The sequence below is a fragment of the Ciconia boyciana genome, chromosome 2 (assembly GCF_034638445.1).
Source record: "Ciconia boyciana chromosome 2, ASM3463844v1, whole genome shotgun sequence".
NCBI lineage: Eukaryota > Metazoa > Chordata > Aves > Ciconiiformes > Ciconiidae > Ciconia > Ciconia boyciana.
The window spans coordinates 66,423,454-66,451,240 of NC_132935.1; the positions used below are offsets into that span (position 1 = coordinate 66,423,454).

General features: G+C 45.9%; 1 protein-coding gene across 4 annotated transcripts in view; it reads right to left on the reverse strand.

The window, feature by feature from the left end:
* RIPOR2 (RHO family interacting cell polarization regulator 2) overlaps positions 1-27,787 on the reverse strand; it is a 69,579-nt gene that overhangs the window by 24,851 nt on the left and 16,941 nt on the right. For all 4 annotated transcript variants that reach the window (XM_072852860.1, XM_072852861.1, XM_072852862.1 and 1 more), the window contains exons 2-8: positions 10,184-10,310; positions 8,780-8,935; positions 8,071-8,149; positions 7,829-7,852; positions 6,733-6,786; positions 3,653-3,802; positions 2,623-2,686 (exon numbers count right to left, since the gene is read on the reverse strand). In XM_072852860.1, coding sequence (XP_072708961.1) covers positions 2,623-2,686; positions 3,653-3,802; positions 6,733-6,786; positions 7,829-7,852; positions 8,071-8,149; positions 8,780-8,935; positions 10,184-10,310 — 654 coding nt within the window. The remainder of the gene's footprint in view (positions 1-2,622; positions 2,687-3,652; positions 3,803-6,732; positions 6,787-7,828; positions 7,853-8,070; positions 8,150-8,779; positions 8,936-10,183; positions 10,311-27,787) is intronic.

A 27,787-nucleotide genomic window follows, 5' to 3' on the forward strand; every position in this document is an offset into this window, starting at 1 on the left:
AAGAGGGGGCTAAGTGCTGACTTGATTACGGGGGATAGGCACTTTCAGAGGAAACAACTTTTTGGTAACTGAACGGCTCTTGGGGACTAAATGTATGGCAGGAGCCAATGGCTCTATCGTACCATTTCAAATGTCACACCTTTGTAAAAGCACTGTCCTGGGCTTCTAATGCAGGTCGGGTGGGAGGTTGCTCCTGGGGTGTCAGCATACGTAATTAAGGGATAGGGTCATTACGTGGCTGTGGTAAGGTGGCAGGACATGAGTGTCCTTCATTGGCAGGGCCACTGAAGTCCATGCAGCATGTACACCTCTGCTCGTGTGCAGGATGCTGGACATGTGGACTGTGGCTGCTGGTGCTGGGCTCCGTGCTGCAGAGCCCCTGGTGCATCAGGCCAGCATATTGCTCTCCCTGAGTAAAACAGCTCAGCGTTTTACCTCCTGCTGTCCTGGCACTTCCAACAGAATCACAGAATCACAGAATCGTATAGGTTGGAAAAGATCTTTAAGATCATCAAGTCCAACCGTAAACCTAACACTACCAAGACCACCACTACACCATGTCCCTAAGCACCACGTATAGGGGCATTTCCCTATACATCATAAGAGGACACGCAAATTCCATACAGGGACTTCTAAACTTCCACACTGCGTTTCCCTGTTTCATTTCAACAGCTGATTAATCCTGAGCGTTAATCAAAGCCTGCTGCCAAGTTTACTATCTATATTTTGAAAAATGATTAGGCTTTTTTTTAAAAATATCAGTCATAAAAACACAGTGTGGGTCCCCTGCTTCCTGACAGCGCTGTGTAGGTTGGCTTGCTTTCAGTGTAAGTGACAGAGGGCACAAAATAAAAATAACTTTCACTGGAATGGCTAGGAACAGATAAGCTTTGGGGAGAGGAATGCTTTGATTTTAAATTAGATCCTAAAGTTAGCTGGATATGCTGCAGTATAACGTAAGGGGGAAGCTTGCTGCGTGATCTGTAGGCTTTTGTGCTAGAGCTGTTGTGAGCTTTAGCAATAGCAATGGCTGGATTGTCCTGTTGGATTCCTATTCCTAGGGAAAACTATCTAGATAGAAATCTTAGCTGTCCTAATTAGAGAATACTTAATGATACACCATTCCTCTTGGCAATTTTCTAACTTGGGCTTCTTTATGTTATGAGAACTGTGTTCAGAAGTAGCTGTTTGTGGTTTGTGCTCTGCTCCTGCATGTGAGCGCAGCACCTGGCTCCTCAAGAGCCCTTGGGCTTTGCTGGAGGATTTGGACGTACAAAAGAGAAGGGGCCAGACCTTTTCAGCCCAGTCACTTGCGATGCCATGACACCTTCCTGCAACATATCCTGCTGTCAGGAACTGTACATTGCAGTGCATTTACAGCAAGGAAGGAAACGCTCTGAGGGACCTGGCCTGATGCAATTCCCCTTCTACACTGCGTGACCTTGTGTTTCCTTCAGCATGTCCATGCTGCGGTTCTGCTGTGGGTTTTTGTATAGAAGTATCTGGCTCAGGCTCTGTGTGTCCATCTTGTAACTTTACATCTGTGCATCTTTGACTGCCTTTCCAGTACTGAAGAGTGGGGGCTTTAAAACCTGAGGTTTGGTGCTGTGGGATGGAGCTAGGGGAACTCTAACAGCTGCTGCACTTGTTTTCTCTAATATGGGAGCACAGATTAACTATTTTAACTTAATCTAAGCTAGATCATGTTTTATGCAGGGCAACCATGGGATGCAACTAACTCACAACTGTGACAAGCCAGGCAGAACCAAAACCCTGTATGAGATTTGTGAGCTCTAAAAACTCCACCAGCAATACTGTGGATTTTTCAAATGGCAAGATTTCAAGTGAAGAATTAAGAGTGCATGAATATTTAGATGCTGATTTTGTTTTATAGAACTATTTTCATCCCAGTGATTTAAGATCCAAAAAAGATATCCCCCCACAATCTCTTCTTTAAGACATTTAGTCTTAAAGGGATAACAGCATTAGCAATACCTGGTGATTCACTGAGGCTTCAGGTAAAACTGATTCCATTGTATTCAAACCCATAAAGTCCCCTGTCGTAAAGACAAGGAATAAAACAGAAAGGTGAATGCCACCACTGAGTTATCTAGGTGTTTAAATGGTAAACTATCCCCGGCTCTTTGCTTTTTTACATTTGTTCAAAAATAGCAGTAGTCAGAATCAGCACAAGTAAAGGACTTAGAAACAGCTGATGTCAAATTAAGAAAGTCTTTTGAACTTCAGCTCCATGGGCATTCACATAATTTCCCAGTTATCATCTTAAAGGATTATGGAAATAGAGGCAAAAGGTACAGCAGCCTTCAAAACTGAATTGCTTTGGCTGTTAGGAGGAGTGTTTGAGGGAGATAACTAGCCTTGAAAACAAGAAGCAGCATCTCAGAAAGTCTCTCTGTAAGCTTTGATGTTCCTGACTCTGTGATCCTTTCCACTGGGCAGGGGTGTAAGTTGGGGGTTTGAAGGCTCAGCAATGGCTGTGGTGGGGGAAAACTACACCTACCATAAATACACGTCACACTAGCATGTCTCGATGCCCTCGCTAACGTGCACAGCGACTGCTGCTGTTTTGGAGAAAGAAGGGAAAGGTGAAAAGGCAATTACCTTTCATCTTGATGCAAAACTCCCCCAATAGGTTTTCCAGCTCTGCTTCTATGGTACACATGTTCTGTGTTCGAAAAGAGAACAGTGAGGTCAGATAAACCCTCCTTCTGCCTTTTTTTTCTTTTCTTTTTTTGGTTTTTCTTTCTTTTTTAAGGTCTATTTGGAAGGGAAGATTCTGTTATGCAGATGAAAGATATTTTGCAATAAAATCAATCTGCCAGAGCCCTCCTTCCTGTTAGCTAGGTCTGGCCCTAAAAATGGGAGCTGAGCTACGCCTGCTGACGCCGAAGCTGAATGTAACCCCGTGCTCTTCTTCTTTGCGCTCTAATCCTCCCGTTGACAGAGGGCAGTTGTGGCCCTTGAATCATAACCCGGTCACTGTCCCAGTCCTCTCCAGCCAGCACATGTGCCAGCAGCAGCTCTGTGCCAAAGTGGCTCCCAGTATGTTTTTAATCTCTCAAGAAACATGGACTGCATTAAGAAAAAAAAAGACTGTTGGAGATGGGTACCGGACCCTCTCCAGTTCTTCCTTCAGATTTTGGAAGGCTGTCACAGCTTGTGTGCTGGGATGTTTGCAACATTATTAGACCTTTCTTCATCTACTGCCTGTTTAATAACATAGATGCTGATCACAACAAGTAAAACTGGATAGGATGCAGCAGATGTCTGTATACACGTGAATTCCAGCCAACCTGCCATCCCAAAATCTGCGGGGTGGGAAAGACATAGTTCGAATATATGTAGGTTTGGGGCAGATTTATGCTTTTTTCATGTGCAGCAGTTCCTGGGTATAACCCTGCTCTTGTGGAACATAAACATTATTATTTCAAGGAACTCTTTGGGCCCATGTAACCTGTCTTTGTAAGTCATCAGGTATTCACCTGAAGACAAACAAATAAATAATAACTCTTCTTTGCTGAATTTGCTTTTCGTTCTTTTATCTGGATGACATTCTCCCTGAAATCAGTGGCAAAGTTCCCATGGCCTTCAAAGAGCGTGAGAGCGAAAGACTAAACTGAGGAGGATGTACCTCTGTGTACTCCTTGTAACTCCTGTTGATTTCGGTTAAACTCTCTCGAGCTGCTTTGCTGGCAGGAGACATTGCAAAGGCTTGCTTCATTTTGCTGGCACCATCACAGAGACGTCTTTGGATACAATAGGCTTCATAAAGCTCATCCACCTAGTGGGAACAATGAGGGTGCATTGAAGAAAACCTGAGAAAACCCAACAAAATAAAACCAACAAACAATGCCGTCATTTGCATTACAAGGAAACTAAGCCATTGGAAGGGGTGAGCAAATGAAGCTGTGATCCTGTTACAGTCTATGAAAAAGAAATACAAGATAAAAATAACTTCTGCTATAAAAATCTCAGTACAGCAACACCAGATGCTGCCAGCAATTCACCTGCCTGCCCTGCATGCCTTTAACCATTGCTACTCCCTTTCCCCCCTGTCTGGGCTACGTACAGTCATAACGGTAGGGCAGGCACGCAGCAAGCTTCTCAAATATATCAGTGTGGAAGAGCTCTTTCGAAGGCAACTGCAACATCCACACTGCCAAAGGGGACTGGACGTGTTAAATGGCACGTTTAACAGGGCCAGCAATGTCTCCTGTATTGCTAACGCCAGCCATGGATCGAGGCTGTTGCAATATTTGACTAATAGGTAATATTGGAAGCAGGGAGTGATTTTTTTTTTGAAATCTCACTGCCTGTCCTCCAGAAACTGGGAGTCATAGTCAAAATCAGCACAAGTAAAGGACTTAGAAACAGCTGATGTCAAATTAAGAAAGTTTTGAACTTCAGCTCCACAGGCATTCACATAATTTCCTAGTCATCTTCTTAAAGTCCTTTGGCATGACTTAGGCACGCAACATTGCGTAAGCACTCTGGCAGTTTTGCAAAACCTACTCACACACAGTTTAAAGCCTCACCTGGACCTAGCTTCAGAGTGCAATGGATTTACGTGTGTCTCATGCTTTGGTTTCCCTTTTCCCTCTGATCCCTGCACTGAATGTATAAATTTGCTCCATCTGAGCTGTTCGGTGGGAGTCTACAGTGGTATAGCTGCTGTGTGTGTGTATATATATATATATATATGTATATATATATATATATACACACACACACCAGCTATATATAGTGGTATATATAGTGGTATAAATTTATATAAACTTAATCTGCCAGATACAGATGTAGGTTTTCTAATCTGACTTTATCAGGGTGAGGAGAAGGAAAGAGGAAGCTGTCTCTTTTTTCTGCTTCTAATGTCCCTGCTAAGATAGGATCATATTTGTTTTTTACCTAGAATAACTTTTTTCCTTTGTTGTCTCTGACATCAAGCAATTGCCCTGTGCCCCATGGTGCTTGTTGCTCGGTACTGGATTTTCACAGCAGAGTTTCCCTCTATGAAAGCTTCCAGCACCTTGGCTTCCTCACTCTAAGACTTGTGTTGCTGCATTAGAGATGAGCCTGATGTGACAATCCAGGCGTGTTCCAAATCCCATTTTCCAAGCCTGCTTAACCTCTAACAAAATGCTTGTTGTTGCTTATTTGTTTGGAGCAGGACTGTTCTTCCTGACAGCTTCAAAGCGTTAGGTCAACTTTTACAAGGCTAGCTTGGATACACAGTGGCCAAAGCCTCTGACTAGAGGGATTCCTAACCAAAACAGGGACTGCTTTGCAAAGTGAGAGTTCAGCAAAGGGTATTGCAGGCACAGGTAGCATTTTGACATTTCAAAATTACAAAAAAAGCTTCTTGGAGTCATACCCACTCCTATTTCGCTTGCAAGTCAGCAAGCTAAAGACAGCTACTATAAATAGCTGTCACTTGGTATTTACTTCTGTCACCCGGGTGGAGCGTTAGCCCAGGGTTGATGTCCTGCCCCTGCCCATGCGAGCGCAGCTAGGGCACGCTCCTCTGCCCCCCTAAATACGTGGGGTCTGCTGCTGCGCATCCCGTTTTCCTCGCTCTGCTTCCTCTACAGAGTGGCAGCGGATAGATGGCAGAAGGCATCGCTGCGGCCCTGATTCGGTACAGCTGAAACAGACCTTCTCTATCATTAGAAACAAAAATGTTTCTTTACCTGCCCAAGCCCGTTTGTTTTAACGCAGCACAGCTTGGTTCCTTTTTTCTCTGTTGCTGTGGGTTACGGAAAGTGAACTAATGTACTCGGCAAGCTTGAGTAATACTGACCAGCATTACCTCTTGTGTTCAGTGCTTTTCAGTCCTATTATAAGTCCTGAAACCATTAGCTCTGAGCAGGCTAGAGTGGGAAGGACTTGAATGGAAATGTTCTTTAAGCACTAATTTTGCCATTCATGATGCCAGCAAGAGAGAGGGTCATTTGGGGAACAAAATTTCAGTCTATCGCCCGATGATTTATATTTTTTTTTGGCTCCAGGAGTAAGAGAAGACTGAAATTAAAAGGTTTGGATGGGTTGTCATAATTGGAGCACTTCAAGCTGTGTGAACACTTTTCAAATGACTCTCAAAAGACATTTCATCCGTCAAAAATAATTCATTCTTTTGTCAGGCTCAGAAAAGCAACTAATCGCTAGCAGATATGTTTATAAGTAAGAGAATACATGCCATGGATTTTGTCCAGCTCTAAAATGTATTAGTATAAATCACAAGTACCTCTACTGACTATTCTCACCAATGTAATCAAGTGGATGTGGGCCCCAAACCATGCAGCAAGAGCATTAGCAGTGAAATCCAGGAATAAATCCAATCTAGCTGCTGCGTACAGTAGAGACAACTGCCGAATTAAATGACTTTCAGATGCAATTCTCTCTCTACCTATAGTTTAACAATAAGCATGCAATGAGAGAGATGTTTCCCAGCGAGCGCCTGACCCTGTGTTCTCTCTGTACCTAAAAGCCAGGTGGGAGTGCCTCGGGGCACAGCTGGACCTCGGGGGCTATGAACCACGTGGAAACCCTTTCTTTGGCTCCGACCACCAGCCCATCGCAGTAAAAATACTGAATCTGGGAGAGGCTTCGTCAAGGCGGCCTCCCTGGAGTGGAGGGGTAGCAGGAGGCCAAGGGTTTGTTTTCCTAATAACATAGGAGCAGATGCAGAAGAAAGACGATAGGAGCGCTCATTACCTTGCTAATGTGGAACTCCAGCCTCCTCATGTATCTTTCGACCGCTTTGATTTGCTGAAGGAAAGGAAGAGGCAGAGGGTGAGGCACATGTAAATAAATCAGTAAGTCATCACCACGCTAGCTCTGCTCGGGTCTTCAGGTCCCCATGAGGCTGAGAAACTCCTCCTTAAAACATGCACGGTTTGGTTGCCCATGAATCTGGAGTTAGCTGTCCCACCTTACCACCATTAATCTGCAGCTGACAATGGAGCTCACTGACTTCTGTACCTAATGTATTTTTGAACAAAAAAAAGTTTTTCTTTCATGGGATTGCCCTAGTTTTTTGAATTCTTAAAAAAAAAAAAAGGATCTGAGCTTTTTTAGTTCAAAATACAGTATTCTCAGTACTTTGAAAACCTGTATTAAAATTGATGGGGTTTTGCATTTCAAAATCCATCCTCTTCCTCAGCAAACTGTTTTTGAAAGCAAAACCAAGCTTTGCATTTTGACTGAAAAAAAAGCCAGACTTGTTCAGGAAATGTTTTTGAAAGCTTTCCTTTTGTTTCACCCAAATTTTCCTGCGGGGAAAAAATTTTCAATTTTCAATCTTTTCTTCCCCAGGACTGGCAGGAGCAGGGACGAGCTGGGACTTGAGCTGGCTCCCACAGTGGCATGCCCCTGCCAGCCTCCCACCCGCCTGCAGCTGGCAGGGCGAAGTCGCACAAGGCGATGAATTCAATGGCGGGCAGCGGACAGAAATAGGAGGTCTCGCTCCTCCGCCTCCCTCCTCCCCTGGCAGGGCTCTGCCTCCTTCCCTGTGCCTGTCCCGGAGCCAGTTTAACTTGACAGACCCTGAGGAAGGGCTGATGGGGTAAGTTCGGTGCTGGGTTAGTGAGCACAGCTGGCTGCTGGAGGCACCGGGCGATACCAGAGCCCCTGGGAAGAGGAGGGGAGCGGGACTTCTTCCTTCGCAAGTGCAAATTGTCAGGTAACTTCTCCCTCGATGGTGTTGGCCTGGGCAGTAGATCCGGCTGAGAGAGGTTTCCCATGCCAGCTATGTACACCGTACCAATACTAACGCTTCCTTGCAAAACCAGTGTCAAAGAGGGTAACGTACCTTATCTAAATCGTACAGAACTCCCTGCAACAGAGAAGATAGAACTGTGATTAATTTTGCAACATAACAGCACCACGAGAAAGTAATGTTTGCCAGTCAATAGAAATCACAAGCAAGACCAGGGCTGGAAGGGAAGAAGAGCATCAATGCAAATTCCCTGTATCCCACTCCCACCCCATGTCTGCTCCGGCACCTCGAGAAGGTTACTGTGCATCCGCACGATGAAAAAGCGTGACACGTACCAGGCGTGAGTTTCTTTTCATGTCTTTTAACTGAGTAGTCAACTTATCCAGCTCTGTCTGGTGAACTTCCAGATACTCGCTGTAAACACAAACCAGAGAAGGGATGCATGAGCTCTGCAGCACATACCGAGCTGGCTGCTGACCATCCTAAAAGAAAATCTGTGCAACAAATGGCTTTCCTCATTGGATCCGTTTTCAGACAAAAACTCCTTTACATTGATCTGTCCTAAAAGCAGCTCCCTGCTGCCTTTTTGGGAATAAAGAGGAGCCACTTATTTAGCTGCATATAAGAGCTCGGTGTTCTCCTTACACTGAACAACCAGTTTCAAGGAAGCTAATCTGTTGCTTAGTTTACGGGCTGGTGCCTTCCAGTCGCTGCTCCTGTATCTGGCTGGTAAAAGCCCCGTTATCGTCTGGGACGTTATCTTAAGGTTGATACAAGCCTCTGACAGGACTCTAGGAAATTCGGAGCAAAAAAATTCTAATGCTGAAATCCCAGCCTTTGGGAGCTTTCCTAGCAATGGGAGTGGAAATGGGATTTTGCCCCATTTCCCATACAAATATGTCAGATCCTAAGTGTTACAATCCAGGCTCCAAGAGGTCTATTTTCCTCTCCTATGATTAAGGATCCTTGTTCCTGTGATATGTTTCTCTAGGCTCTAAAATGTCACAGAAAGCTTCAATCAACAAGCAGGATAAAGGCTCTTACTCCAGGCCATTCTTCAGGGCTCGGTAGACCTCTTCCATCCTTTTAGGTTGGGGCTCTTTGGGCGTGGTGCTGTTCTTATGGCCCAAATTATGCGTTTTCTTCACCTTTGCTTGGGGCTTCTTGAGTGCAGAGGAATTTTCAATAAAGGAGTTACACCTGCAAAACGAACATTAAAGAGGAGGAAACCCCTATAAATCATAAAGATCTCAAAGGAGAATAGCTTGAAGAAACCTTCTGATATTATCTCTGCTAGCAGAAACGAATCTGCTTCTGTGCCTGCCAGTTAAAGGACTGCGTTTGTTTACAGGTTAAGAGGTCTGAGCAGCCTGGGACACGTGCTGTCAGCTTTTGATGTGCCAGTTGCCTTGCTGAGATACGAACGCTGGTCTGGAAACACCAGGCCGAGTCTGAGGCTCATCAGACGTTTCCTTGTCTTATACCATGCCTGTCCTGCCTCACATCGCTCAGCCACAGCTATAAAAGGGCTGAGCTACATCCAGGTGTTAAAAACAAAAGGGAGCCCAGATAATCTCAGGCGTAAAGCCTGGGGGCTCCTAAGGGAGTTTGGGGCTCGGTTAAGAGTGTGTCTGGAGGACAGCACCACGCCGCTGGTCCTGAGCATGGACCATAGGTAGCTCTGTATGGCAAAGGGAGGATAGCTGTGCCACATATAGGTGCCTCTTTGGCACCTATGGGGGTAGGTCAGCATCTAACAACCATCACTGACTTGAGGGGACGATGGGAGGCGACCCTTTGCCTGCCGTTCCTCCTCCATTGCTACCTGGTGGTCTGGCACTCGGAGACTTTACACAAAATAAAATTAATTGTAAAGTAGCCTCTGGGGGCATCAGGGACTGGATGACTTGGTCAGTGCCTGACTCAAAGCCCTAAGTCCTGTCTAGCTAAAGGGCGGTGCAAGGAAAGGCTCTGCAGCCAAGTTCTGCCCCGTTTCCAGCAGGACACGAAGGCGGCCCCGCAAGGGAAACAGAGTTGTTTTGAATTCATAGCAGCGTGGCAATGAGAAAACTGTCTTGTAGGTAGCAATGGTCTTAAACTGGGGACGGTGGGAAGTGTATCATGTTCCTGCACATTTCACAGGTTGAAAAGATCACTGCATAAGTTAGTAAATTAAAATGATTCTCTGAAATTCTCTCACAGCTCTAAGGCATGTGAGGAAGCCCTGCATTAATGGGGGAGAGGCAAACAGGCACTTGGTAGCTAAGGCAGAGGGTAACAGCTTAGTTATACGAACAATATATAGAGATATTTCAGCCTAGAAGGCTTTCTTTGGCAAGTCAGAGAGAAGGCAGTCCTCTCTCACTTCTTTTCCACCTTCACCCCCTAAACCCCAGGGCTCCCATAGGGCCTGATTTGGAAATTCCCCTCAGACAGCACGGCACTTGCCTGGAGCGTCTCTCCTGAAGCCCGCTGAAGCCAGCGAAGGACTGGCTTCTAATAATCCCATTAGGACCTCCTGGAGAGTATGAATGTGATCCTATTGACATGATTTCGGGAAGCCTGGAAGATATTCCTGAAAAACAACAGAAAGCAGGTCAGTGACGATGGAGGGTAAGAGGCAGACACTGAGGCCGGGACTGCCTGGTGCCCATCAGACATGGTAAGGGGTAACTGAACCCCACGAGGGGCTGCAAGCCAGGGCACGAATCTGTTTGCATTGCCAAATCGTCCCACCTCAAAAATGAAATGGTCCTATTTTCGCTTCTGACTTACGGCCCAGAGTCTACTGAACATGTGCCGGAGACACAAAGAGGGTCTGGATGGGGGACTAGAAACCAGATGCTTCAGCATGCTAATCCCAACGCCATCCCCAATTTCTGCTGTGCCCAGCATGCTTCTCCCCCAGGCCTGCCGTCCCAATCTGCTACATCAGGGTGTCCTGGAGATTATTTTGGGAGTGTGCAGAGCTCTTAGGGGTCTCTCACCATCACCGTGAAGTGTTATTACATATATTAAAATTAAAAAAAAGAGGGTTCATTCAGCATGAATCAAGTCCTGCAGCTCCCCTTTGATCCTTGCTCATTTTCCCCGTGGCTGTTCCCGCCTGGCTGCTGAGAAGGAAGATGCGGTGGGCGTACACGCAGCCACGGCATGCCGTGATGAGAGAGGGATGCTCTCCACCACGACGAGTAAACAAGCTCCAGGCACCATATGCTCTGCATTTCATGTGTTCGAGGGGGCTCAGCACACTTGCTCTGTGTGTGCTCATTTCCAATGCCCAGCTCGGCAACTGCACCAAACTAAAGTGGTTTCAATCCGCCCGTACAGAAACAGCAAACAAGTGCCGTGGTTCACAACAGCTCCATCAGCTTGCTGCTGCCACAGGGGGAGAGGGGGATGCCTCCCTCTTCCCTTCCTCCTTGCTCCACTGTTTTCGGTATCCCGACCCCGGTGCCCACTGCCCTCGGCAGACAACGAAGCAGATTTTTAAGCTGCCTTGGTTTTGTGCTGCTCTGGTGAGATGAATGGCCTCACCGAGCCGTCTGAGCAGCGTTAGGGCCAGCTGAGGCCAGGCGGCAGAGCAGGGAGCGGGAGGGGAAGCGGGATGCTGGAGAAGAGGGCACTGGTCCTCAGGTGCTGCCAGGGGCCGGCTCCCCCATCCCGCAGCACCCGGCTTCTCACTGCCTCCTCCTTCCCGGGGTGCCAGCGTGGCTGCTAATGCCGCTGCACTGTGAAACGGGTTGAGAAACTAGGCTAGCTTAAAAATAACCTGACAAAAAAATGAAAAAGAGAGTTTTTAATACTTTTTTTCCCATTTATTTTAAAAGCTGGACCCAGCATGCTCCATACCGCCAGTTCATTTCACTCCAACAGCTGGGCTGAGGGGTGAGTTTGGTGCTGAGGCAGAACGGCATGGCAAGGGCTGGAGCTGCCCGCAGGCAATGGAGCTAATGCTCTGTGAAACTGCGACCTACGGGGCCGAGGGGATGACAGCGAGTTTAAATCACCCTCTCATCCCCACAGATGAGGAATGATCATGAGCACCCAAAAAAGCAGCCACTTGTGAAGGCCACAGATTTACAACATAAGCCTTCTCAACCGAACGTATTTATTAAAGATAAGCACCAGAGCTACATGGTGCCTGCACGGCAAACACTCACTGGAGAAAGCAAATACATGGGGAAACGTGTGCCATCCAGTTATGTTTAATTTGTAGCACTAAGCTGGGTAAATACTCTTTGAGGTGGCAGTAGATGTCATGGCGAGCTACTGTTTCTCTGTGGGGAGGACTGCATTGCCCGAGGAGCTCCTTTGTCAGGAGTATGTCTGCAAGAGCTCCACCAGAAATACTTCTTCCAGTCTCAGCATTGCCAGCACTACTGGTAATGTGAAGTTTTCTCTATTGCACAACCAAAACAGTGTAAATCTTTCTGTTTTGGAAGCGAGAGCTGCCCCCTGTGACAGGACATCCCTCAGAGATACCACCTGGGCTGCAGTTAAGGCCAGTTTTCTCCCCGCTGTGGCCAGCAGATAACGGTGCTCCACCGTTCGTGTCCCCGGCTGAGCCCGGACGCAGCGCATCCAGCTCAGGGCTGAGCCAGCTTGTCCACAGCGAGGATAAACCCTTGGGACAAAGAAGGTGCTCTCAGGCAGACTAGGGCCGTGAGCACCCGTGCTGGGCCGAAACCCACGGCCAGGAAAGATGGGAGAAAGGGAGAGGGTGGGAGCAGAAAGGGCTCGGGAGCAGCCGCTCCTTGCAGGCTCAGGAGAAACCACAGTGAGGATGCTTTGGCTAACTCGCACAGGGATAAACATGCTTCAACCACAGCTGGAGATACTTGAGTCTTCACTCAATGAGACCCCAAATTTGTCCCTACGCTCACCCCTAGCTCCTTAAAGCTCTCAGCACACCTCTGCAGGGCTGAGCTCTGCTCAGGCTTGCCGATACCCAGCTCTTGGCAGAAGTCACTTTGCAGCTTCCAGGGTGAAACCTCGCATCCCTATAGACGGCACAGCGCCTGCCTAAGCCAGCTGACATCTAACAGTTCAAACCCCACTGAGAACCAGCTCCTGAGAGACAAAGTGGAAACCACCTGATCACAGTACTCTGGGGGTCTGCACAGCAAGTTCCCTTTGGTTTTGCAAATAACCTTAAGACGGTTACGCTGCGTGCTGTATGCTCCCATTTGCATACAAGGATTTGCATTAAAAGTTGGCTCCAGAGTGCCAAGGAGCAGAAAATCCCTTGCAAGTGTTCAGCACTTGCCCTCATTAACACCCTCACCAACAGCATCTGGAGACCCATGAGGGTAGAAGCTAAACAACACTAACAGTCAAAGGAGATTTAACTGCATAAACATCAGCCATTCCTCAAAACATAAGAGGAATAAAACCAAACTTTAAGTTGGGTCCTAGTCATGACCACATTGGCTATAAAAACATAATTACTTTAGATTCAAAACTCTTGTCAAAATGCTAACAACTTCTACAGAATTAATATCTTCTGTATTAATGTGAATGAAAGGTGAACGGGTTCCACTCCAAACGAAATCTTTATGTCCATGTGTGACCATGTGCACACATACTGGAAGTGTTTAGGTTTTCTTTTGCTTTGGGGAAACTTAAAAAAATAGTAATTTTGGAAAAGGAATTTACTTATTTGTTTTGCTCAAGCACTCGGATGGCTTTGCAATGCTTTAGTAGCTAAGACTTTCCTCAAGATACCAGAAGGAAATGTGGAAGTGCAATCGAAATGCAAATTGAAGACCTGCCTGGAGCTACTTTTGCTCTGCTTTTGCATAAAATGGTCAGAATTCAGAGCCCAGATAGGCTTGTGCTCTCTCTATATATATTATATATAATCTTGGTGATTAATGTATGTTTCATTTCTGTACAGAAGAAAACTGTGATAAAAGGAGGTAACAGAGTCAGAACTGATGAAATCTCCCAGTTCTGTTCAATTACTTTTCAGTTTGTCAGGTCAGAGGTTGACTCTATTGTACAAACACAGGCTGTTCTTAAGATTTAAACTTACATTGCTGACATCTCAGATACTTCCAACTGACCTCACAAAATCACACCGACTGCCTACTAGCAGCAGCCCCTTAGCCCAGATTCACGTAGACAGTGGCTGCGTATGGGCACCACGTCAACGGATTATTTATGATATCTACAACTAGGAAATACATTTTGAGTGATGAGTATTTCTCACATTGTAATATACTTTGCGGAGGGGGATTTATTTTCCTGTCTCTCAAACCATTCACAGACCTCTGTGCTACCTATTAAATAAACCTACTTCTGAATTTAATAATACAGTTGTATTCTGATTCTACGCATAGATATAGTCACTAGTATAATTTCAGTAAGGCTTAGCCCACAAGGATTTATCCAGATCTCTTGTTGACCTGACCAGTATCCCTACAGATGAACACTACCAAGGGGATTTTGGTGCTACTCCAATGCAGTGACCAAGTTTCTAAGTCTGCATTTAGTAGTTATCTGATATAATGCTGCTTGTCTTCTAGATACAGTGTGCATTTTGCTCTCAATATAAAGCATATTGCACATCTAAAATGGTATTAAATGCTTTTGAGATTCGAGAGATCCACCTCAGCAGTGGATGCAATGAGTACGCTTACATTTTTAAATTTATATAGCTAATGAACCACTGATGTTTCCTTTTAAAAAGTCACCAGTCTGCTTAATGCTAATATAAGCATGCACTGTGTAGGAGCATAATTAATATAATTAGTATTGCCCGTGCTAAGTGCACGGCAGTTGAATGATGAGCCCATCAGCAGAGTCGAGGGATAAGGTGAAATCCTATCAGTACTCGTTCTCTGCCCTATTCACTGACAGCTTGCAGCAGGGAATGGCAGATAATTGATGATGTCTCTGTCCCTGGGGAAATAAAAGTCCCCTCTCCCAGCTCTCTTTTCAGTCTGGAAACAGGGAAACAGCTGAGCCTGAGCTAATGAGAGGGGAAGGGACCATCGAGCCCATCACTTCCACAGGGATGCCCTCTCTTCATCACCCTCAGCGTGGACCTCCACCACCCATAACGCTGAAATATTTGATAAACAGTGTGGACATCAATCCAAGCTGAGAGAGAGGAAATTCAGTCAGAAAGACATTTGCTAAATCTAGACTGACTTTCACACAGTCCCTTTTTGTTTGCTTTTTCCCCATGACGAATCTGGAGACAATATTTTTTGTTCACCACATGATGAAGGGAAGTTGTTTTTGCTACACACGTGCTAGCAACTATGTAAAGCTGCAATAAATATACCAGTGGTGATGGTGCCCTTGATTCCTCCTGTTCTCTCCTTGTAGCAGCTACGGCTCTGGGTCTAGGGCTTGCTGTAGGGTGTTCGGGAGCTGTCTGCAGCTGAGAGTTCGTGGAATAGAGGCTTCGAGGACGCTTTGGGATTATGTATAATCCTTGATTAAATGGGAATGGGCGGTAGGACTCAATGACTGAAGGGACCTTTGATAATCCTTTGTTCCTATATTATTTTTTTGTGTGACACATGTTTCAAGGTCCTTTCTGGATCTAAGGAGCTGCAATCCCTACAGTGAGATAGTTTGTATGTTGTTCCTTCTGCTGATCTGTGGTCTGCAGGCTGTCTGTTAAAAATTGGTGATAATCATTTAGGTTAAGTTAAGCTGAGGGGGTCCACTAAACTGATGCGAGTGGATGGCTACAGAAGTCAACTGATTCTGTTTTGCATGCTAGGAACATTTCTTACCTGCAAACCTGGGGTATGTCTAACAAATGAACTGGTATCTTCTTGAATAATGAAAGAAAAGAATATGTTCATCTATGTCAAGGTCTATATTCTGCTTATCAGACTATCTGGCAAGCTTACAAAGGTAAAAACTTTTTATTGCAATAAGATCCCATTTAGGAGCATGCATCTCCAAAAGAATAAATCCAGTAAGGGAAGAAACTGATTATACACTAGAATACTACACACTGTCCTCCTCCCAGCCAGCCAATTCTTTCTGCTTTGCACTCATAAATCCAAAGAGCACAATTCAATTCTAAACTTACTAAGGCTCAGTTCAATTCTAAGCTCATTCAGTACACCTTCAGCTGGTGTTGCTTGCTTTTGTAGCCTAAAGTCTAGTCATTTCTAATATTCATTTTCCAACTTCTTTCTGATTTAATTGAATCACCCTGGCAGTATGAGGCCAGCATGGCCAGTAGCCCAAATAACCACCTGGAATTTATGCTTTCTATGTTCCCTAGACTCCTAGAAGGCACAGAGGCATGCATCTTGGATGATAATGTAGACATTCTTGTGGATGGTTTTTTAATATAAAAATTTGACAATAATATATGGGTAAGAGTGCTCAGGAGCATTATAAAAACTCTCACAAAAAAATTTAATTCTTTCACAAGAGTTTTTACACTTCTAGGACAAAAATTCAGGCTCATAATTCATGAATGTGCCAGGAACATTTCTGTGGGATGGGATCTCCTGGAAGCACCTGTAGAAGGGTGTCTTCTGTTGGTCACTGGATTACATGAATTATGACTTTAATGGCACATTTTATGCTCACAGTGATTAGGCTGCTCCTTCCTTGTGCAGGGTAGCATTTGCCAGAGTTGTACAGACATGTGAGCTCCATCTGAAGAACTATTCTTGGTTGCCAGAACTAAATCATGTGCATTTGTTCCATCAAAGTCCAAGGCTATGAGATATTCCTAAATAGCAGCATATGGCTATACTGACAAGCACACTTCCCAAGCCTACATCAGACGGTGAAAGGCCAGCAGATCTGTGAGCTTCGAACGTTAATTTTAGCGTACAGAAAAAGAGCCACGTGGGCTTACCACCATGGCTGCGGAGAGCAGTATTGCACTGAGAAGGAGCTATAGCCGAGATGGCTCCCCCTCTCTCAAATGAGAGATGTGGGAGGACCCAAGTCACGCCTGGGTGGGCATCAAAGCCACTGGTACCCACGTATTCCTGCCCCAGCACAAGGAGGCAAACTTCTGCCCCATCTCTTGCAGCAGCAAGAATCTTAGTTTAACCCACTGGAGCCCGTGCTGCCCTCACGGGCAGACTGAGGTGGGTCTCTTCCCACCACAGACATCCAAGCCTCGCCTCTCACGCCGCCGACTCTCCAGCAGGATCTCTCTGAAGGCTCGTGCTCCCTTTTCACTGACGGCTTTATCTGCATTAGTGATGCCTGCAGTGATTCTTTTTTTAATTAGTCGTATTTCAATACCTTCAGTTTGGGTGGATTCAGCTTTTACAATGCACAAGGAAGTGTTTATGTAACTCATGCATCTTTTATAGCTCTACTTAAGCCCATAGCTGGGAGCTTTACTTTGTCACGCAGAAACCCCCGTGAGTGAGTACAAGGCACCATTACCTGTTTCTAATAAACGAAAATATTAGCTTTGGGTACTTCGGTACCAAATTTTAGCTTTTGTTTCAAATAATATTTTTACCAAGACTTGATACTAATAGCAAGACTTGTACTTTATGGTCTCATTTCCGTAAAAACATTTTTTATGTTGTATGTAAGGACATTTTCAACTCAAATGCTACAGTATTTGCTAGCTCATCACTAGACACCCTGAGCAGAAACACAAGTTGTCTACCATCTGGAATAGCTCATGCTGTTTGTTCTGCTCCTCCTACCCAAACTGCATGAAGTACATAAACCAAAAGGCAATAATAATAGTAATAAGAAAAAAGCTAACAATCCAGGTCAATAGCAAAATGGTAAAGGAATCTGTGGCTGTAAATGTATAGGATGATCTTGATGATATACTTGATGATCCCACCACAATATAGCTCCACAAATTCAGTAAGCATCGGTCGTCTTTCACACCAGTTTAGGTGCCAAAGTCAGGGTGGGGACTTTTACCTTCATCTTTTATTTTTACTGTAAAACGTGCCTTTGGCTCTAACTCTCATCGCCTCGCTAGCACAGAAATACTGACTGACAGTGGCTAAGGCAAAAGCAGCACCCTTCTGTCTTGTACTACAATTAGCTTTCTTCCTGCCCTTTTTGTAGCTACTCTTTCACCAGAGCTCTTGGTACATGCCCTGTTTCCCCAGCTGGGGGGTCACAAACTGCCCTTTCCTCTGCTCAACCTCCCCTCAGAGAAACACCTACAGCACCGCTCCTTACCCTTAGTATAGCACGTGCCGAAAACATAAGGAGAGGGAAATGCAAATGAGTTATTTCGCTGTAATAAACCCAAGGAAAATAAATTCGATCCTAAATGGCTCCTGCGCACAATAGATGGGTTCGTGGTAGCTGACCTCATTTTTTTCAGTTCCACCATTTGTTTCGCTCTGGCAGCTGGAGTGAGTGTGCGCACGAACCCCACGCGGTGCCCTCCCTAATGCCATTCCCTTACAGCACTCGGAACACAGAGCAATCATATTCAGCTGGTATTAGTGCAGATAAGCAAAATTTGGTCTGTAACAGTACGTATGAGTGTGGCTGATGGATCAGAATCTGGCCATCTAATTAGATTTGACGTTCATTCATTTCAAACCCACCCCAGTATGCAGAATTATCTTTGATTAGAAGTCAACTCCAATTCTACTCATCATTGATTATTCTTTATGTCAATTAAAGCATTAATTAAAACCAAAGCCCTCCTGCCGTTCAAGTGCCAGCAAATAATCTAAAGAAAAAGCATTTCTGAGAATCAACTGAGAATGATCGTCTCGTGCTTTAAACACGCTGTGCACCGAACCCGTAACAGCGGTTTGGCGTGAGTGACCTGCACACGTAATGAATCACGCTGTCATTTCAGCAGCGCTACGCGGGAGTAAACGTGGAATACTACGCAGCTCTTGTTGTCTATCCCTATATTAGGAGATAAACTACAAGGAGCGATCTCGTGAGAAGTAGTAAGATTAGCACGATGCAAAACGGGCTGTGGGAACTATTCTGTCTAGCAGCAGCCTGGCTACTTCTCTACCTCTTTTGGCATACGCCGCTGAACACTGCCCTGTTGACCAAACACATTGGGTGGAATTTCAATTTCTCAGCTCAGATCACAAAAAGTGATCAACCTATTCTGCACTTCTGCAAGCATTAGCAGTAGGGGAGGCCTAGGAAACCATGAGTGGTGCTGGTGGCGTCCCTTGTCCCTTACTGACCAACAGTAACATTTGGACGAGCCCATGAGTAAGATCTGAGAACTAGTGGGGTAAGTCAGCCCTGATCTCCATAGATGCAACTCCGGCGGGAGTCTTTTGGTAAAATCCATGATGACTCTGAGCAGTGACCTAAATTTGCGTGTCAAGCGTAAGCAGTAGAGCAGCTTCACTTTCTCAGACTGTGTAAGCAATGAACATAAAAAACTTCTCACTGGCAGGAGAGAAAAGCAACGACCCAGCAGTGTTTAATATAAAACCATCCTTAAGAGCACTGCTTTCTTTTATTACTTTGCACCAGTATTTCTGCTGTTTACAACCCTCATTTAACGCAGACGGCAGCAGCACAGGCAAGGACAGCAAGCCAAGGCTACTACCTCTTTGCACCTGCAGGAAAGTAAATGCATCAAGTAAACCCATGTAGGATGGTTTAGGTAACCAGTGGGCTGCTCTAGAGATTAGTTGTTTTGCTTCGGCCAAGACAGACAAACTGTAGCTGTACTCAGCATCCAGTCCAGGTATGCTCTAATATAAGCATGAGTGAGCTAAATTAAACAAATAAGACAGGCATTTCATCCCTGAAAGGAAAGTAAAACATCATTGTTGTCAAATCCTTTCAGTCGCTAATGAGATACAAACGCTTTGCTGTTCCTCTTTAAATATATGGGATTAGGGTGACTTAAAATGCCTTGGATGTTTATACGATCGTTCTATTTCAAGGGGTGTCTTAATGGCACATCGCTCACTAAAATATTGTTGAAGATGCATCGCTACATGTTTTAGGAGAGAACATCTTTAAAGCTGGACGCTCTTGTCCCAGATACGAGTATTGCAGCAACGGATTTATTTAATCTTTTCGACACCTCACAAGTGTGGCCATTTCAAGAGCATTGCCATAAAAGTCCTCCACTACTTCATTTATATTTGGCTATAGCACGTGTCTGAAGCTTTCTTCTAGTACGTCAAGTGGTTGAATACTGTCCATGCACAACCAAGAAAGGCTGTGTGCACTGATGCAACTCTTGTCTCTTGGCTTCGGTTCATTTAAATTCAAAACCTGAATCTTGTGCTAGAGAAGTTCTTACATATATGACTTCTAAAACTTTTATTTAAAGTTATGGCAGAGGTTATTATTCTTCTGGCTAAAATCTTTTCAATTTTAAAAATTCTCAAAGGCGTAGGAGACAACAGTGCACATCTAATACCACCGATAGCCTGAGCTTCCTCCAAACCACCACCATCTTCTCTAGCCAGGATCATTAAAGGAGCTGTGAAAACCAGCTGAAAGAGATTTGATGCAGGATAAAGGGGTAAGGAGGGGTCTGTGCTAGGTAGAGTCCCTGTTGGAAAAGCTTGCGTTAAAGATGCTGGTACTGGAGAAGAGATCCGACGAGCAATGGGGCAGCTGAGCAAAACAGTAAAGTTACTGCTATGCGCGGATGGCCGGGAGGCACGGGTCTCCCAGCTCCCTGTCCCCACGCTGCTGTTTTACATGGAGCAGTCGCAGACCACCAGCGAAAAAGCAGGACAGCTTCATAGACACACAAGTGTTTACAGAAACCGCTTGAAAAAATATGTAGAGCTTTATGGAGAACTGCTGTCCTTGCCGCTGCTTTCTGAGACCACATTTCATTTCAGTAGCTATCAAGTTTCTCAGTATGGAAAAGCTGTTCCCTCTTGAACCTGCAAGGGCTTTCTGCTCCTTGGGGCAAAGGAGGTTACACTGTTTGAGCAATCGCTGGCACAGATTTGGCTTGGGCCAGTTAGCACTCTCCCACACAATTACCAGGCATGGTTCGGGAAGCGGCGTGGGCCAAGGACCATTCCCAAAGCGGTCTTCACGTGCTTCCCTCTTTTGGAGGACAGGGGAGTTTAATGCCACGGCTACGGGCTGGTCTGGGCCTGTTGCCATTAGTGCCTGAGAACAATCCCAAATGCCCACATTTTACTGTCACAGACACAGCCGGTGCAAACCTGATGAAAACCTTAAATATAAGGTAAGTAGATCTAGTCAGGTTAAATTGGTAAATTAAATCTTAGGGAACATTAAAAAAAGAAATCTTGAGTTTAAAACGTCATACGCTCCAGCTGTGCTATAGGATTAGTTACCGTTTGAGTCTTTTAGACACAGAGACATTACGGATAAACTGAGCGTGGATTAAACAGATCTGACAGCGTTTATTGTTGCTGAACTACAAGGTAATTATCTTGCGTAACTTTTCATTGCACAAATTAAGGCTGCACGCATCTCGGAACAGCCCTGCTTTTCCACAGTCTGCCATTTAAAGGCAAAACCCACTGGGGCCATTGCAGGCTAATGAACAGCTTATAGGAATGACCCCGCAGTTTGTCCTCTGCTGCCCTCCCATTCTTTTCTCTTTTTCTTCTCTGTTGAGATTTCTGCATTTTCCAATTCACATCATAGTAATGGACCGTCATTCTGGGTATAGGAAAAGGAGGATATAAGGGTTTTATATGATGATGGAAAACTATTTTGTCCTTTTGCCAAGGGAAGCAATTGTCTTCCTCACCTGGTGGCAGCACGACATGCCCACAAGAAATACAGTGGCTGAAGAAAGCATGCATAAAGCGTTTGGTTTATGCTCACATAGGAGCTGTTACACTGGATCCACCAGTGCCTTCCTCTCTACTGGGAAGAAGGAGAATTATTTTCTTTTTAAGGGTAGAGCCAGGAAAGAATGGGGAAAAAGCGACCCCTTGTTGGATAACTGCAGATGTAAAGCCATCTAACCTTCAGGGAGCTTCTGCTTTCAGCATACGGCATGGAAATCAAATATATTGCAAGCACTTCCAGTCTAGCACCTGCGTGCATGGAAACAAGGCTTTGTGGTCCAGCTGCCATCTGGGGAGATGACGGCAACATCTCCCTCTGATTTCAAAGAAAGCAAAACCTTGGTATACACAGGCAGAATTTTAAGCTGATTATTCTCCAGCCTCAGCTGAAGTCTTAGCATTTTTAATATGGCTTCCGTTTGGTTTTGTGTAGCACAGATGACTTAGTGAGCATTTCCAGCTCTTGGTTTTATTAATCTGAACATCTAATAAACTAAACATTAATCTCTGTTTAATTTAGCAGATGTCTACTCTTATTAATAAGATTTTGTGTATATTTAAGTAGATGTGGCCTGCGACTGTTCCACTGAATTCAGGAAAATGCCTCATGGTTCAAAGAGCACCTCACAGCCCATTGCTTCCTATCCCACAATCATCTCTGTGCGAAAACCCAAGTCCTTCTTTGAACTAACAAAATGGTATTTTGCGGATGTACCAAACGAGACGAGGAAAAGGCAGTCAGTCATGCAGGACTTGACACATTATACACTTAACTGAGCAGTGGCATTTTTTCAACAGCATCATCACCCACAGACGTGCCTGTATGGTTGGGAAAGTGCACAGGGATAGCTGTTGCTACCAGAATCCAGCGATGCTTGCAGGGGTGAGTGGAGAAAAAGGTGTCTCCATACCCAAAGACTACTTGCGGGGACGTTATTGCACAAAGCTGTAACATTTGCCCCTACTTCTGCACCACAATTAGAGTTTTAAAACCAAACACTTTTAAATGAAACACCAACAGAGGACGGCAAGTTGCTTAATTAAGGAAAAGGCCCTTTCCCTCATGTTATACGATTAGAAAATGCCTGTCGGACTTTGAACACCGAGATACATCGACCATTGTACCTGTCTGCCTGAGGCAGTACCACGGACCAGCACCACCACCTCAGCCCCAAGCATTAGCTCCTCTCCCCAAGACTTCGGAGGCATCTTAAAGGGGTGCGTTCACTACGAGCCGTATTTTTCCTCTGTTTTGCCTCAGTCTTCTAGCATATGTAAAATAAATTTGACAAAGAGGAAAGACACCTCACTGAGGGACAAATAGAGCTGTTATGGCTGCTCAGACAGCGAGATGATAATTCGGAGAAAGAGAAAGGAAGCTGCGGTGCTCTACCTTGCCCCATCTGTTGAAACACAAACCGCCTGCAGCTATTTACAGGTGCTTATTTGCCTGTCTATCTCCGACAGATTTCACTATAAATGAGTTCCTTCCTTTGGTCAGCTCAAATAGAAAGGTTTAAATAGTAATAGATAGGGTGAGTCTAGCCTGGTCTTTTGTAGAGGTGAAGGCACAAGCTAAAACCTGCACCTCAGCGATGACTAGATAGATTTTCTCTACTGCAACTGCTTTTTGGAGTTGATGGATGGCTTGAAGTTTTCCTGTTGGTGATGTTTTCAGGACAAAATCAAGTCTGACAAATCTCTGGGTGTTGCAGCTAATTTTCTTTTTAATTAAAAAAGAAAAAAAAAGGTTTCTGGCAGAAGGGATTACTTGAAACAGATCTGGTGTCACTGAAGGGTTACCAGCAGGCTGCCTGACCTGGGAAGCTCTAGCTGCTGCAGCTAATCGGGCTGTTTGAGGGCCAGGAGAGAGGGCAGGCTGTGAGCAGTGGGACAGCAGTAATGAGGTGGCTGGCTCTGCCAGCCAAGGTCAGCTTACTGGAGGCATCACAGACCGGAGATCTTCTGATGCTTTAAAAGGGCTGGAAGATAAAATGTATTATTGTGACTACTTCATGTGTTGCGCTGGTTCCAGGGGACTGTCAGCTTCAATTTGTTCCTCCCATTGAAAAGAAGATGCTCGCATACTTCTATGCTAATCCCTCATTTCTTTTGTGCTGGTTAGGGGGTAAAAATTACAGGATACCCCTGTAACATAACCACACAACAGAAAAAGACAACTTTTGAAAAAAAAAACACAACACCCCATAGTTCTTGTGTCATGTTTAGAAGACTCGGTTCTTATTGAGGCCACCGGGTGCAGGGCTTGGATGCAAAGACCAAGGCAAGGTCTGTGCTTGCGGCTGCCAAAAAGTAATTCAAGAGCACCAAGGAACCTGCCCTTCTCCACACCTCCCAGGGAACAGGGCAGCGCGTACCGGGACCTGATTTTTGATCACGGCTGGGATACAAGTGGTTCCTGGAGCCTCACTGCTGCTTCCTAACTAACTTGGACCTGGTCGGAGAGGGGGGTCCTCTTTCTTCCCAACAGCACCAGACCCAGCAGCAAAGATACTTCAAAGCTAGAGTTGGAGAGCCAAAACTCAGAGGATTGAATCCAAATCCCCTGGATGCAGGCCTGTAGCGATAGGATAAGGGGTAATGGTTTAAACTGAAAGAGGGTAGATTCAGACTAGATATAAGGAAGACATTTTTTAGGATGAGGGTGGTGAAACACTGGAACAGGTTGCCCAGAGAGGCTATAGATGCCCCATCCCTGGAAACATTCAAAGTCAGGTTGAACAGAGCTCTCAGCAACCTGATATAATGGAAGAGGTCCCTGCTCATTGCAGAGGGGTTGGACTAGATGACCTAGATGACTAGGTCCCTTCCAACCCAAACTATTCTATGATTCTATGAAAGTTGAGATAAAACTGCTGCCCACTTGCAGCAAAACAAGAGCACAAGGTGCTCTGTGGAGCAAACAAGCAGTGCTCACTCACAGGAGGATGCTCAAGCATGTTTTGGCATGGCAGCTGTCTCTAAGTTGCCAAATGGGGGTAAAACTAGCCTCAGGAGATTATCACCCACTACCCGCTGCTTTCTTTCCCCTTGAAATACCTGCCCAAAGCAGCAGCCAGAGCACCAGCTTTGCGGGACAGGAGCGGGATCGAGCCAGCCCCAGCCCAGCCGCACAGCTCACCCGGGTGCAGGTAAGCGAGGGCAAGAGCAGCGCTCACCCTGAGGAGCAGAAATAAAGCTGCTGAGCAGCTGTGGCCAGGAAAATATGAAGTTTCTGCTTTGATTTGGGATATGCAGGGAAGGACGGTTGTGGGGCTCAACGTGAGCTGGCTGCCCAGCCTTAGCTAAGCCATTCCTGACATTAGGCAGAGATACATAATATGATCCAGTTTGTTGCATCCAGGGTTGGCTCCCACTGCCACTGTCCTCCCAGCCCTCTCATGGGGAGTTGGCAAAGCTCATCCCGCTGTTCCTCCTCCGGCCACCCAGCTGTTCTGCCCACAGACTGCCCTCCTGCTTTGCTCTGGCAAAACTAAATTGTCTGAAGGATAGCGAGGGAAACGAAGATGTTGGCAACTCTGCTACAGGGAGGAAACTAAATTCACATTTACACTGTTGCACATCCAAAGTGGAACTACCATGGTTTGTGAAGTCCCCCTAGGCAAAATTGCTTCTGCTGTCAAAAGACTTTAAATTTGATTTTATATTCACAGTGGGACCAATTCTTTCTCTCTGCCTTCTAAAAGGGCAAGCACATCTTGGAGTCAGTGACACGATCTGTGCAAAACTGGCAGGGAAAAAAAAAATAGTCAGTGCATGCTCCCGTTGATTAATTTTGAAAATCTCGTATGAGAAATTTCTTTAACAACCCCGCCACCAGAAGAGCAGCGAGCACTGGAAGCTGAGTGAACAAAACAGTGACCTCCAAGCTCCTGCTAAGTGGGAAAACAACCAGGTTTCTTCCCATTTTGTTAATAGAGTCATCCAGGAACCACGTAGCTTGGAAGTGATGTGACAGGCCCCTATCCGATACAAATTCACATCCTGGCCCTAACAAGCCCGTGCCAGGAGCGTGCATTCAGGCATCGCTCTCCTCACTTCCTTCCCTGTCTGCTTTCAGCTGATGCTCTGTGCTGCTTGAATGGCCTCAGACACAAGCCGCCTATCTCCCCCCTGCTTGCAGCTTAGCTTGACTGATGAAAACTACCCCACTAAGTGGGTTGTCCGTGAGCAGCTTGTCACTGCCATGTGTATAACATGAGGGGAAAAAAAAAAAAGTCAGACCAGCCATCCCTTTTTTGGCAAAAAACAATGCTGCCTTTAGTTCTCACTCCCACTTCTTCCCAGTGGGGAAGCAAGGAGCCTTCCCCCAGCACCGGACCTTTCCCAGCAGCGTGCTTTGTCTGGAAGTTACCTTTCTGCTTGCTCGTTTTTAAAAATATCAAAGAGCGAAAGGTAACCCTGCGTGGCATGTGAACGCGCTGCTGTGAGTTTTGAGGCCGTGCTTTGTACCGCTCTTATCCTGAGTGTTTGCTCTGTGATACAGGTGAATAAAATGGTCATGTGCCTTGAGACCACAAGGAGGTAAAGCAACCTTCTCACTTAGGGATGCTCCTTCACAAACCACACACTTCTTCCCTTACACATTCCCAAGTGTTTAAGAAATATTAATTCTGCTACAGAATTACTCTAAAGTGTAACTGTACTGTCACTCTAGAGAGGAGTCGAGAGACACGGAAAAGCTAATTGCTCTGTTCCTTAGGCAGGATCCTGGAAAGAAATTCAACCTGTTGCTTCTTAAAAAGAAAAACAAACCAACAAACCAACCCCAAAGCCCATACCTTGTCAAGAAGTGCAGCTTGGATGTCAAAAGTTAACCCAACATCAGGTTATGGATGCTGGGATTTTAATAGTCCCCATCGCACAGGTGCTTATCTGCACTTACAAGCAGCACGGACACCATCTTAAGTGACTGTCCTAGTGATTTGCTTACTGGCTGAGAAAACACTGAATTTACAGAAGGAAAGATAGATTTTGCTTCCTTTAGAGTCCCACCGTCTAATACATACCCACCCATACTTACTTAAACGTGGAGCAATCTGTCATGTTTGCCCATTATGGTTATAAAGCAGGGCTCCTAACCCGTCCCAGTGGATACCTTCCTCGAATCTGGCCACAATAAACCAGATCCCATTGTATCTCTTCCCAGTGTGTGAAGATCTGAGAGACGGCTGGGCAGCGAGCACAGGAATCTTCCAGGAAAGACACCTTCCTCTTGCCTCCTTCCTCAAGCCCCCTGTTTGGGTATGCTCCCACTTTTTGTTTATTCAGAAGGAGAAGGATGCTTGTGAAACCTAATGAGCCACTGGAGAAGATGAAGACAACGTTTCTGTTTGGGAGCGTGTTCCCTGCCCCGGGCTCCAGCTGCGTGACAGCAGCTCCAACACGGTAATTAAGATGAGCGTGGCAGAACGCATGGCCAGATTAATGAATGCAGAAATTACGCTGAAAATACGTTCAGCTCTTCCCAGCGAGATGTGTGAAAGGGTGAAAAGGCAGAATGGGCACATGCACGCAAACGCGCACATGCAGTTTCCAGAAAGCTTTTTGGAACTTTGAATGAGAGACAGCAAAATGCTCAGTTAACACAGCAACAGCAAGGTCAGTCATCGGATTAGCACGACCTTTTGTAACCAGGGCATTCAAAGGTAAACTGAAGCGCAATGCCAGTGTGTAATATGTTTGCATCAGTCCTTGGGAATGAGCCAGAGCCCGAAAGGAGAACTTAAGAGGGTCTAAGCTTTCCTCCAACCAGTAATACCATAAAAGCTCACTGGAAATAGAAAGACGAGACCTAAGGAAGCGCTGAGATTTTTTTTTTTTATGGAAACCACGGGAAGCACCTCCACGCGCTATGAGAAGACCTTAAACCAGTTGCCCCACGCAGCTTTCCATATCCCTCAGCGAACACCCACAACCGAGACTTTCTTCAAACACCCACAACCAAGACTTTCTTCACCTTCACAACCTAAAACCACACACCAGAAGCCCCACAGACGCCCGTTTACCCCGCCTCAAAACCCTGTCGCCGCCCGACCCCCGCGGCCGGCGGGGCGCGGGCAGAGGAGAGGGGACGGCAGCCGCTCCCGCCACAGCCGCTCTTCAGCCCTGCAGCCCTCGGGCTCGGCTCGGCCACGTCCCGCCTCGGGAGCAGGAAGCCCCCTTCCTTCCCACGCGGGTTTCTGCCCCCCGCCCCGAGCCCGCCCGGGTACCTGTTGCTGCCGGCGGGGCTGCCCGCGCCTCACAGCCCGCCCCGGGACGCCGCTCGCCCGCCGCCGCCGCCGCCGCCCAGCGCTCCTCGGGCACCGCGGTGCCC